Source organism: Panthera onca, chromosome E2, assembly GCF_046562875.1.
Source record: "Panthera onca isolate mPanOnc1 chromosome E2, mPanOnc1 haplotype 2, whole genome shotgun sequence".
Classification (NCBI taxonomy): Eukaryota; Metazoa; Chordata; class Mammalia; order Carnivora; family Felidae; genus Panthera; species Panthera onca.
The window spans coordinates 48960643-48973834 of NC_138353.1; the positions used below are offsets into that span (position 1 = coordinate 48960643).

General features: G+C 49.3%; 1 protein-coding gene across 1 annotated transcript in view; it reads right to left on the reverse strand.

Moving 5' to 3' along the window:
• Positions 1-4417: 4417 nt before the first annotated feature.
• FA2H (fatty acid 2-hydroxylase) overlaps positions 4418-13192 on the reverse strand; it is a 53401-nt gene continuing 44626 nt past the window's right edge. The window contains exons 5-7 of the mRNA XM_060650135.2: positions 10339-10511; positions 8767-9019; positions 4418-5933 (exon numbers count right to left, since the gene is read on the reverse strand). Of these exons, the coding sequence (XP_060506118.1) occupies positions 5854-5933; positions 8767-9019; positions 10339-10511 (506 nt within the window). The 3' untranslated portion in view covers positions 4418-5853. The remainder of the gene's footprint in view (positions 5934-8766; positions 9020-10338; positions 10512-13192) is intronic.

Below are 13192 nucleotides of genomic sequence, written 5' to 3' on the forward strand. Positions count from 1 at the left end.
TCATAAAATTCTTTTTACTAGAGCTAATAAATGAATTCAGGGGTACCTGGGTGGCTCAGTTGGTTAAGCCTCCGACTTCAGCTCAGGTCATGATCTCCCAGTTCACTAGTTCAAGCCCCATGTCAGGCTCTGTGCTGACAGCTCAGAGCCTGAATCCTGCTTCAGATTTGGTGTATGCCCCTCCCCCACTCACACTCTGTCTCTCTCTAAAAAATAAATAAGCATTAAAAAAAGTAAAATAAATGAATTCAGCAGAGTTGCATTATACAAGACTAACACATGAAAGTCAGCTGTGTTTCTATAAATCAGTAATGAAAAAGACGAGAAGGAAATTAATAAAACAATTCCATTTACAATAGCAGCCAAAAGAATAAAATATTTGGGAGTAAATGTGACCAAATGGGTGAAAAGACATGTATGCTGAAAATTACAAAACAGTGCAGAAAAAAAAAAAAAAAAGAGCTCTAGGAATAAATACGTGGACCCCACTCCTCTCCATCCTGCCAATCTCTTGTAGGTGCCTCTATTTGCAGCCAATAAGCAAGTGAAGACACTGACACAGTTCACACAGAGTATGGCGTGGAATGGGGGAAAGATGCAGAGTGAATCGGGAGAACAAATGGAAAATAACTAGCACATCTCGTAATTCTAATGTTTGATGTCTTTGTCAGTGTATTTCTGTTGCATATTGTTTCTTTTTTTTTTTAATATAATTTATTGTCAAGTTGGCTAACATACTCTTGGTTTTGGGGGTAGATTCCCATGCTTCATCACTTACATACAACACCCAGTGCTCATCCCAAGTGCCCTCCTCAATGCCCATCTGTTGCATATTGTTTCCATCAGCTTTTACTCATGGTGCCTTTTTTCCTTGTGCGTTTTGTTTTGTTTTTATTGTGGGTTTATAGTCCTTGGAATTTTATCTGTGGGAATTTTAGGGGACCTTGATTTATGTTGCATTTCTCCACAGGAATTTATAAGGGCTCCTGCTGAAAGCCCTGGGGTTTCACCAGTCGGGAATACTTTACATTAAATTTTTGACCTGGGGTGTTTCAGACCACCCAGTTTGCATAAATTCAGGCTTCAGACCTCCATCAGGGCTGTGCTTGTGGTTCTACATTCTCAAGAGAAACTTTCTCCTCTCCATGCAGGCAGTGCCCTGGGAAGGTAGGTTTATTTCTGGTTCACTCTTACACTGACAATACAGCCCTTTGGGTTCGGTGGCAGACATATATGGTGACCCTGTTCTCACCCTTCTGTCCACCTCTGGTCTTAACCTTAATTGTGGCAGAAGGTTCTGCTGACCACTGTCTCAGCTTTGATTTTGGCCACAGTTACAAGCGGAAGCTCCCACTCAGCTTGTAGTAATTGCATCCCATTTCAAGTACACACATCCATCTCTCTGCTTTTGCTCCAGGACCTTTGTCAAAGAATCTGGTTGGCTTACATGCCTGGACAACTTGTAAGTGAGGAGGGAGTAGACACCCCGGAAGAAATCCTCAACCAACAGGAAAGGAAGCTGGTCGATAAATGTTCCAGCCTCTTGCCCTTTAGGTGGACAATCCTGGCAGATATGCTGTCTGCTTCTCAAGATGACCCTGTAGAATCTGCATAAGAACCTCACATACTCATCCTTAAAATTTAAAAAAATGTTTACTTTGAGAGAGAGAGAGAGAGAGAGAGAGAGAGATCTTAAGCAGGGGAGGGGCAGAGAGAGAGGGAGACACAGAATCCAAAGTGGGCTCCAGGCTCTGAGCTGTCAGCACAGAGCCGGATGTGGGGCTCAAACTCACAAATGGTGAGATCATGACCTGAGCCTAAGTCAGATGCTTAAGCAACTGAGCCACCCAGGCGCCCCTCACATACTCATATGCTCTCCCCCACTTTCCCTTTCTAATCCTTCCCAATTCCTCACTCTATTTCCACAATCACCTCCCAAATTAACTACTATGTCCATGTTCTCATTTTAGGGACGCTAAATGAAAATAGGTTCCCCCCGCTTTATGCTTTTGCCAAAACAAGATCTCCTTCTCCTTCTTTCTCCTTCTCCTTCTTCCTCTTTATCACTTCTTTTTTCCTGCTACAAGCTTATAAGGTATTGGGGATGGAGTGAAGATGAGAGTTCTGGCATTTTCCAAATTTCACATTCAACTTGCAGCATCCTTAGTAGATACAATTTATTCATTGTGCTATTATCACCTCACTGTAAAGAAAGCTCCAGTCAAATCTCTACAGCCAGCATATCTTCATAGAAAATTAGAATCAGAAACTCATCAACATAGTTCCAGGTTTCCCTCAAAAACATCAGATGAAACAAAACAGTAAGTCAAGAGAACATGTAAAGTGGAAAAGGGCTGGAATTTTACAACCAGCGACATCTGATTTGCAACAGTCAGGAAGGCAGTCAGAAGGGGCAGAGCCCCATGCTGTCACCAGAGGGCAGCAGAGGCCAGAAAACAGGTGGAGAAGCAAGACTCCAACAATGTAACCCGTCAGAGATTTGACAGAGACAAGACTAACATTTATTGAAGCCTGTTACAAGTTGGGCATTGTGCTGGGCACAATAAGAAATGGTACAAAGTTCAAAGACAGAGAACAGAAGCCAGAGCCAATGGAGGAAAAGAACGGAGTCCAGTTAAAAGGGCAGTTCTTCAGGTCAGCCAAGAAACGCCCAAAGACAGCCTATCTAGAAGTACAAGCACAGCGCCAGAAATAAATATAATGGCTAGGGCCTGTCCTCTGCCAGGGCAGCTGGCTTGTTGGTACAGAATCAGATAGGGTAAATTGCTCGGATCACTGAATCATTCAGCCTGGATATTTACACCAATCAGAATTTAAATGGCCCTTTGCCTGAGCAAACATTCAACTTTCTTGATGGTTTTGTGTCTGCTCCCACTACAGAAATAAATATAATCACGTGCCATGAGTTCCAGGCTTTCCCATCATGCTATCTGTGTTGGCATTTTGATAATGCCCCCTGCTTGCTTTAGATCTGATCTTTGGCTCATGTCTCTTACACATGATAATAAATTCCCTGGCTCTACTATATTCTTTTCTGTACAGTGAGACTTACTGTCTTTCAAAGGCTCTGTGGAAATTCCTAACCCCCTGGAAAGTTCTAGTGGGCACAGGAAGCTCTGGGGGAATCTGTCCAATATTCACCGAGAAGACTTTCTCATTAATAGGTTGGCTTGGTTTTACTCTTTTTTCCCCTAAATCTTATTATCATGCTATAAACTTACTTAGATTTCAGTGTTTCTTATGAGTTTTGTTTCAATCTTTTTAAATACGTTTTTTCCAGGACTTTTTTTTTTTTTTTTTTTTTTTTTTTTGCTCAAATTTGTTCATCTTAGACTTTTCTCTGATGGACTTACATATTTACACCCAAGCAATCTCTTCCTCTGTTCTTCCTTCTTGTTTCTTCCTGTTCCTTGGGTGCGATGCTCTGCTGTCAGATTTCCGGCAACATCGAGGAAACACAGGTTGTGATTTCTGCTGCTTGGATGGGCCCGATTCCAGGAGCCTGTGGGATGGGTGGCTCGGACAGGTCACACCTGTCTTCAGGCTGGGAGCCACATGGACAAAGTCACCGCGTGGCTGCTGGAGCAGGGAGAGGCAGCAGGGGCGGGGGCTCTCGCCTCGTCGCCAGAGTCTCACCAGTGTTAGCTTTCTTCCGCTTCCCCATCTCTAGGCAGGCAAATTCACAGCCCACCTCCGCCGGACCGACTGAATTAGACACTGAGGGTGGAGGACTTGGATCTGTACTTCGACAGGTTCCCCAGATGGGAACTGACGTGGCTGAGAAGGCATCCCAGGAAACTACGTTACATCTAGACCGAACTGGCCTGAAATTCTAGTTCCCACTGTGGGCATTTGTTGTTACAGCCTTTCCCCCTTCATTTTAGGAAAGTCGACTGGAACCTCATTTGGGATCTGATAAATTCCAGAAGAAACACCTCCCCGGTGGTGCATCAAGGCGGCTGGTAAGAATGCCGACCCCCCGGCTCCAGCCCATGTCCCAGCAGCGAGGGGAGATGTGGTCTGCAGAGAATTTTAAGACAGTAATAAGACCGAATAAGAGGATAAGAGTTGGCAAGCTTTGCAGCATGGAGCCTGCTTGGGATTCTCTCTCTCCCTCTTTCTCGGCCCCTGCCCTGCTCCTGCCTGCTCTCTCAAAATAAGTAGAATAAACTTAAAAAAAGAAAGAGTCGGCAAGCTTTTTATCATCACTATGCTCCAGCAAGTCCACGCAGCCTGGTCAGTAGTAACATAAACACCCCTCCCTGCTGGACCAACAGCCTTCATCCACCCCCCCACCTCCCCGTCACCCCTCCCCCACTCCCCCCCCCCCCCCCGCCATGAAGTTTGGTGAGGCCCCAGTCAACAAGTGCCAACAAACTTTTGTTGATTTCTTTTTCAAGGTTTTTATTTTTCAAAATATACAATTTATTTACACTTTTATGTCACAACTGTAGTTTGTATATTTATTCCAAAATCTTTAAATAACTCCACAGTAAACAGTACAAATCACAGGATCCGTCAAGCTGCTTCTCTGTAGCCTTTACACTCTTAGAGATTCTAAAATGTTTCAAGTAGTAACGGTTTGTGGGTGAGAGGAGAACAAAAACGGGACAAAATGTCTTACATAAGCCTGACGTGTGGGATTAGATACAGCTATCTGAGCAGCTACTCGGTGGGGGGCCAGACTAAGGGCATTTGTATAGTTGATAAATAAGACCCTCGCATGAGCAGTGAGGGTTTTGGTTACGAGGCGGGGGTGGGAACCTCATCTTCTGGGGGAGGTGCAGGGAAGCAGCTGGGGAGGGGGTAAGGCACCGCATGATGGCTCCTTCTCGGCGTGAGGAGGTGCTGGCTGGAAGGGTCCTGAGTGGGGTGGCAGAGGCTCACCGGTGCCAGGCGGAGGTCAAGAATGGCCAGAGACGGGGTGGGGCTCCCGCCCACCGAGAGGCCCCGGTCGCCTCCCCCGGGGAAAAGCTGTGTGATTCTGAAGGCAGGTGGGGAGGTGGCTAGAGAAGCTGGCGGTTCCTCAGGAAAGGGGCCCGGGGTCCCGCCAGCTAGGAGGCCATGCCAGAGGCCCCCCGCCCCTCTGCACAGGCCGGAAAGGGCCGGGCGTGTGGGTGGGGCACGTGTGGCAGCCTGAGGCATCTGGCGGTGCAGCTGGCATTTGTGATTGGGGCAGGGGACAAAGGCACTGCCCCGGGTCTGGAGGTGGCCCATGGGAGGCATCATGTTGTCTCTCTCTTTGTGAGAGCCCTTCATCCACCTCAGTGTTCTCCTCTCATCAGGAGAACAGCCAGAGCCACCAAACCCTCCCTGGGAAGGGAGGAAGAGGAAGACGAGGACCCCAGGCCCCGTAGACTCACTTTGCTGTTAACACCGGCAGCTCCACCACTGGGGGGTGGGGGTTGGGGGCGTTCTCCCAGGTGGCCGAAGGTGCTGAGACACAGGTGGGTCACAGGCCTGGCCCCAGGGGTCAGTTTCCTTCATTCCCCTTGGGAAATTCCCCATTGGCCAGGTTCTGAAGCCATCCTGTGGGCTAAGGCTCTGGGCAGGGAAGCTAATGGAGAGGCCAGGACACTCTAGAAAAGAGCTAGACCCTGAGAGCCACCTGGCCGCCTCGTGGACATGACCCTCCATGGGGGGTCAGGAGGGGAGTCTCAGGGTCTGTCTCAGTCTTCCGGGTCTCTCCAGCATGCCCCCACCAAGCCCAAAGGCCCGACAAAGCCTGTCCTGCCTGGCCAAGCAAACCTTCTTTGCAGGGTCTGGATGGGGGGTGGGGGTGAGGCAGGAGCCACGGCTGGGCTGAGGGCAGGACAGTGGGGCTGGGAGTTGTCACTGCATCTTCAGGTGGGGCTCTTCCGGCATAAGGGTGTGGAAGAAATGATCCCACAATTTAGTGCTGATGCCAAATCCTAGAGAAGGAGAGAAATGGGGAGAAGATGAGGGACCGGAGAAGGCGTGGGAGAAATTTCCTCGGGAAGGGAGCCTGGGGAGGGCTAGCACGCAGGCAGGGTTTGAACATCTGTCCCCGCTGGCCTTCCCAACTCTCAGGGCCCTCCTGGCAGAGGTTGAGAGCAGAGTACTTGTGTTTGCAGTCTCCCAGGGATGCCACTGGAATAAACCCAAATTCCTTATGCAGCCTGTGTTTGGTGGGAGAGCCTGGCCCTTGCCTGAGTCTCTTCCCCTCTGCCTCACACTTCAGCTTCTTCCTTCTCTTTGGAGATGTCAAGTTCATTCCTGCTGCAGAGGCTGGAACAGAGGCTTTGCACCTGTTGCTTCTGGGATGTTCTTTCCCCAGACATTGGATTCTGGCTTCTCTTAGCTTAGGCCTCAGCTGTAAAGACACTTCTGCAACGATACATTCCTAGACCACTTTACCTAGTGCTGTTTCATCCAATGCGGTAGCCACTGACCTGTGTGGCTGCTGAGCCCTGAGAACGTGGCCGGAGCTACGGAGGCACTCGATTCCTAATTTCATTTCATTTCATTTTTTTAAGTTTTTTTTTTTTTTAATGCTTATTTATTTTTGAGAGAGATAGAGACAGAGACAGAGCATGAGTGGTGGAGGGGCAGAGAGAGAGGGAGACACAGAATCCGAAGCAGGCTCCAGGCTCTGAGCTGTTAGCACAGAGCCCGATATGAGGCTGGAACTCGTGAACCACAAGATCATGACCTGAGCCAAAGTTGGAGGCTTCACCTACTGAGCTACCCAGGTGCGCCCACCCCCCACTTTGTAAGTTTTAATTTCATTTTATTAAAAAAAAATTTTTTTTAATGTTTATTTATTTTTGACACAGATAGAGACAGAGCATGAGCAGGGGAGGGGCAGAGAGTGAGGGAGACACAGAATCCGAAGCAGTCTCCAGGCTCTGAGCTGTCAGCACAGAGTCTGACGTGGGGCTCGAACTCACAGACCACGAGATCATGATCTGAGCCGAAGTTGGACGCCCAACAGACTGAGCCACCCAGGTGCCCCAATTTCATTTTATTTTAAATAACTCTAATTCCAATTTAAAAATTTATAGTTGACTGAGTTACTGGAAAACTTTTTTTAATTAATTAATTTTTTACATTTATTTATTTATTTTGAAGGGGGGGCAGAGAGAGAATCCCAAGCAGGTTTCCTGCTATCAGCACAGAGCCCCACACAGGGCTTGATCTCCTGAACTGCGAGATCATGACCTGAATTGAAATTAAGAGTCAGAAACTTAACCAACTGAGCCATCCAGGCACCCCTATTTATTTATTTTGAGAGGGAGACAGAGTGAGCAAGCAAGAATCCCAAGCAGGCTTTGCACTGTCAGCATGAAGCCTGACTCGGGGCTCAAGCTCACAAACTGTGGGATCATGACCTGAGCCAAAATCAAGAGTCATGAGTTGAGTGATTACTCAACCAACTGAGCCACCCAGGCACCCCGATCTACTGAAAAACTTTTAGGCATGTTTAGGACAACTCACCTAATGTGAATTCACTTTTTTAAATAGTCAATTTTATAAACTCTAAATATAGATCAAGTATTTCTAATAAGGGGTGCCTGGGTGACTCAGTCGGTTAAGCGTCTGACTTCGGCTCAGGTCATGATCTCGTGGTTTGTGAGTTCGAGCCCCGGATCCTGGCTCTGTGCTGACAGCTCGGAGCCTGGAGCCTGCTTCGGATTCTGTGTCTCCCTCTCTCTCTGCCCCTCCCCTGCTCATGCTCTATGTCTCTCTCAAAAATAAATAAGCATTAAAAATTTTTTTAAAGCATTTCTAACGAAAACTTAGCATTTGAATTGAGATGTGCCGTAAGTGCAAAGTACACACTAGATGTTGTGAAAATGTAACATAAGAAAAATAATGTAAAATATCTCATTAGCGATTTTTTATATTGGTTACAGGCAGAAATGGTAATATTTTGGTTGTATTTGGCTTAATAAAAAATATATATATATTTTTACTTTTTTTAATGTTAATTTTTTTTTAATTTTTTATTTTTTATTTATTTTTTTTTTTTTTGAGAGAGAGAGATGGAGTGCAAGCAGGGGAGGGGTAGAGAGAGAGGGAGACACAGAATCCAAAGTAGGCTCCAGGCTCCAACCTGTCAACACAGAGCCTGACATGGGGCTTGAACCCATGAACCAGGAGATCATGACCTGAGCTGAAGTCAGATGTCCAACCGACTAAGCCACCCAGCGCCCCCTTAATAAAATATATAATAAAAATTTTTTTAAAAATGTTTTTATTTATATTTGAGAGAGAGAGAGAGAGCACGAGCTTGAATGGGGGAGGGGCAGAGACACAGAGACAGAATCTAAAGCATGCCCAGGCTCCAAGCTGTTAGCACAGAGCCTGATGCAGGGCTGGAACCCATGAGCTGAGGTCAGGCGCTTAACCCACTGAGCCACCCAGGCACCTCTAAAATATATTATTAAAACTAACTATATCTGTTTAATTTTGCTTGTTAACGTGGCTACTAGAAAATTTGAAATCACATCTGTGACTCGCGTTGTTTTTATGACACAGAGCCGGACCCTCCCCGACATCTCGTGGTTTCTTTTCTTTGTGGCCCTTATCACTGTCTAAAGTTATCTCTGCTATTTGTTGATTTCTCTGTTTGTCTCCCGGTGGGTAGGGTGGGAGCCCCCCGCTTGCCTTCCTGTGTATCCCCAGCACCCAGAACAGTACCCGACCCTTGGTAGGGGCTCACTGGTGGCTGTAAAATAAATACGAGAACAAACGAGGGAGGCTGGGAGTGGGCGGCCTCACCTGACTGCTGATGTGCAAAGTGATGCTTGACGTGGTGAGCCTTCATGTTGTACAGGTAGGAGCCCTTGTGCGGCGAGCCGAAGTGCAGGTAGTAATGTGTCATGTCGTAGATGATGTACCCCAGGAGGCCCCCAGAGAACACAGTGCCCCCCACCGCCTCCGGCAGGAGGAGCTGTAGCAACGCGTAGAAGAAGGCAATCCCCAGAGAAGCCGGCACCGGGGGAAAGACCAGGCGGGACTCATCGAAGGGTGCCTGCGGAGGGAGAGGCTCACGCGTCAGCAGACGGCCGGGCCGGGCGGCCTGCCTGTGGTCCCAGCACCGCAGAGGACAGGGGCAGAGCCGCCCGCGCGTTCCAGTGAGGCGGCAGCAACCTGTCACGGGTGGGCTTGGGACCTTCGGTGGCTTCGGGGAGGGCATGCCACCATGCTCGAAGGCCCTTGAGAGACTGTCCCGCTCCCAATTTCCAAGCCAGGACGGGCCCTGGAAACCTGTCCAAGAACAGGGCGGCGGACGTGGTGTGGGCGGCGGGCTCCCAGCCCACGAGGCCACGTTGGCCCTGGAACTTGTTAGGTGCTAGAGAGGAGCCTCACCGCCAGATACCATGCGGGGTACCCGGACGGAGGCCTGATGTTGTCTGGGGGGCCAGCACACCAGCAAGAGGAGGTTAACGCAGGCTCACAGGGTAGACCGGTACCAGAAGTGTGAGCGGATGCGGTCTCCCTGTCCCCACCTCCTAGGGGGCGTTCTAAGGGGGTGTGGTCACAGTGAAGCAGATAAGAGAGCCAAGCCTTAGACTCCAGCTTCAACAGCCAAGGGCCTGGCATAGAGGTAAGGTTTTAGAGACTGCTTGGTGAGTGTTCTGAGAAGGGACAGACCCTCTCTGGGCTGGAGGAGAAGAGAGAGAGAAAGCAGGTAATAGCCACAGAGCAATGCGCAGGTGTGGGCCTGTCCCCCCCCCCCCCCCCCCCCCCCCGCCCCCCAACCCCAGGACCAGCTCCTGGAAGAAAAAGGCAGGAAGGGAAGGAAGCAGGGAGGGAGAAAAGAAGAAAGACAGCTGAGAGCACAGACTCTGGGGTTCACAGAATGGGGCCCAACATCCTGGCTGTGCCAGGTGGGACTTTGGACAAGTTCCTCAGTTTCTTAATTTCTCTAAGCCTCAGTTTGCGGCTCTGCGGAATGGGGAGAACCGTAGCACCATCCTCAGAAGGAAGCTCCACCAGGACAGTGAGTTTTTACTTTTGTTCTGTTGTGTCTAGAACAGTGCCCGCAGGTAGTGAGCGCTCAGTGAACGTCTGCTGAATGAATGAACGAGCGAATGAATGAGATGCTGTGAGGATTAAAGATGACGGCTGAAATGTCCCTGCAGCGTGCCTGGTGTCAATCATGAATGGTGTGCAGACACGCATGCTCACTCTGTCCACGCCCGCTTCCAGTTAGGACCCAGTCACCCCTCTGAGCAGCAGCAAATGCCCTGATGGCCACTTGTTCCCGGCCTGACTCCCAGAAAGATCAGCAGCTCCCCCGAGCGGGTCATGGTTGCCAGGCCCCGGGCGGGAGCCTGCCCTGCTCACCTTGTGGTGCTGGCCATGCAGGACGAAGTGCAGCAGGATAAGGTAATAGCTGTCCCCGGGGGGCTTCATGTGGAACAGGAAGCGGTGGATGAGGTACTCCATGAGGCTCCAGAGGAGCAGCCCCAGCACGAAGAGGCCCGGGAACACGGACTTAGGCATGGCCACCGAGTACTCTGCAGAATGGCCAGACAGAGGCAAAGTCAGGGCAGACAGCCCCAGTGGGCGCTAAGGCCTGGTGGCTCCAGACACGCCATCTCGCGGCCCCGTCACCTTGGGGGCTGCTGCTCTCCGTCCAGCAGCTATGGGGCCGGGCCACACTGATGGGACTCTTGGGTCAAAATGGGAAGGAGGCCGTGAGGGGCTGCGGCGCTCAGAGGGGTCCTCCCTGGGAACAATGGGGCTGCTGGCCAGAGGTCTGAGATCTTCCTTAGGGGGACTGAGGGGAGCGGCTGTTGCCAGTGCTGGAAATTTCTCTGGTGCTATGTTCTGAATGTGTCTGCCCCCGCCCCCCCCCCCCCCCCCCCAGATTCATAGGTGAACAGAAACATCACTGCCAATGCGATGGGATTAGGAGGTGGGGCCTTTGGGAGGTGATTGGGTGATGAAACGGGAACCCTCATGAACAGGACTAGTGTCCTTATAAAAGAGACTGCACGGGGCGCGTGGGTGGCTCAGTCGGTTAAGCGTCTGACTTCGGACCAGGTCATAATCTCATGTTTCTTCAGGCTCTGTGCTGACAGCTCAGAGCCTAGAGCCTGTTTAGGATTCTGTGTCTCCCTCTCTCTCTCTGCCCCTCCCCCACTCATGCTCTGTCTCTCTCTCTCTCTCTCTCTCAAAAATAAATAAACATTAAAAAAAAGCGGGGGGGGGGGTGGCGAGAAAAAAAGAAGGACAGAGACTGCACCTAGCTCCTTCCCCTTTTGGCCATGTGAGGACACGATAAGATATTTGAGACCTGCAAGAGAGGCCTTCACCTGACCAGGCTGGCATCCTGATCTGGGACTTTTAGTCTTTTGAACTGTGAGTAATACATTTCCTATTTTTTATAAGTCACCCAAGCTGTGATGTTTGATTAAAACGGTCCAAATGGCTGACGCTTCTGGGAAGGGTGACTTTGTTTCGGTGGCATAAGGGAGAGGGAGGGACGATCCCAATGAAGCCAGCAGAGTCTGGGGGTTATTGATGAAAACTGTTAACAACCCGGGATCGGTGGGGCTGGGGGTAGGGCAGGAGGGACAGGAAACCCAAGCAGAGAAATCTTAACAGACAAGACTTAAAATCACAGCCGTGGGGGAGACATGAAAAAACTGAAGATGATTCGCTCAGAGACCAGAAGACTTCAGAGATGTAACTGTCATCAGGTGCGAGTTCCCAACACCCAGTGGTCTGAGGACAGCCCGCAGTCGCTGAGGGTCTCCTTCCCTTTCCTCATTCATTCTTTGACTTTATGGTGACGTCAGCTCTGGTCACTGTTTTCTCCAAGCCTAACCTCACCCTCTTAGCTTTACTTTTCCCCACAAGCCACTCCTTTGGCCAGACTTCCTCTCCCTTTTTCAAAATAATAGTCTCACTGAAATATAATTCACATGCCGTACAATTTACCCACTTAAAGTGTATAATTCAGTGGTTTCTAGTATACTCAGGATTGTGCCACCATCACTAGTCAATTTTAGAACATTTTCATCACCCCAAAAAGAAACCCTGTATCCATTACCAGTCACTCCCCACTTCCTTCCACACCCCTGCCACTTTGCAACCCATGGAAACCACAAATCTATGTTCTGTCTATGGATTTGCCTATTCAGGACCGTTGATATAAATGGACTCATAAAATACGTGGTCTTTTATGGACTGGCTTCTTTTACATATACTATTTTGAAGGTTCACTGATATCGGGTGCCTGGGTGGCTCAGTCGGTTAAGTGTCTGACTCTTGATATCTGTTTAGGTATTAATCTCACGGTGCATGAGATTGAGCCCTGCGTGGGGCTCTCTGCTGACAGCTCAGAGCCCGCTTGGAATTCTCTGTCTCCCTCTCTCTTTGCCCCTCCCCTTCTCTCTCTCTCTCTCTCTCTCTTTCTCTCAAGGCCCATGGATGGCTCAGTCGGTTGAGCGTCTGATTTCAGCTCAGGTCATGATGTCACAGTTTATGAGTTCCAGTCCCGTGTTGGGCTTGCCGCTGACAGCGCAGAGCCCACTTTGGATCCTCTGTCTCTGTCTCTCTCTCTCTCTTTCTCTCTCTCTCTCTCTGTCTCTCTGCCCTCCCCCACTGCCGCCACTCTCTCTATATACGTCAAAAATAAACATTTTTTTAAGAAGGTTCATCCATGTTGTCGTATGTATCAGGACTTCCTTCCTTTTTAAGACTGAATATTTTTCCATGTTATGCATAGATCATCTCCGTTTATCCATTCCTCAGTTGATGGGCATCTGGGTTATTTCTATTTTGGGGCTGTGGCGAATAATGCTGCTATGAGCGTTCATGGACAAGTTTTTGTGGGGGCATGCTTTAGTTGTCCTGGGGATAAGCCTAGGAATGAAATTGCTGGGTCGTATTGTAACTATGTTTACTCTTTTGAGGAACCACCAAACTGTTTTCCAAAGATAGCCGTTCTCTTTTGATCTTTCCTCCATCTCCCTTACCCACCCCCATGAATCCTCAACCCAGTACAAGAACCTGTCTGTCCTCTGCATATGCAAGCTGCTGAGCACAGAGGGAGAGCTGTGCAGACACGGGTCTGGAAGCTTCAACCTCAGCTCTTGCGCGGTGATCCTTTTATGTCTCCAGGCTTAGATCCCTTCCTGCTGCTCTCAAACACTGCCCCCATCCGTCCACCCAGCCTCCTACTTCAGAC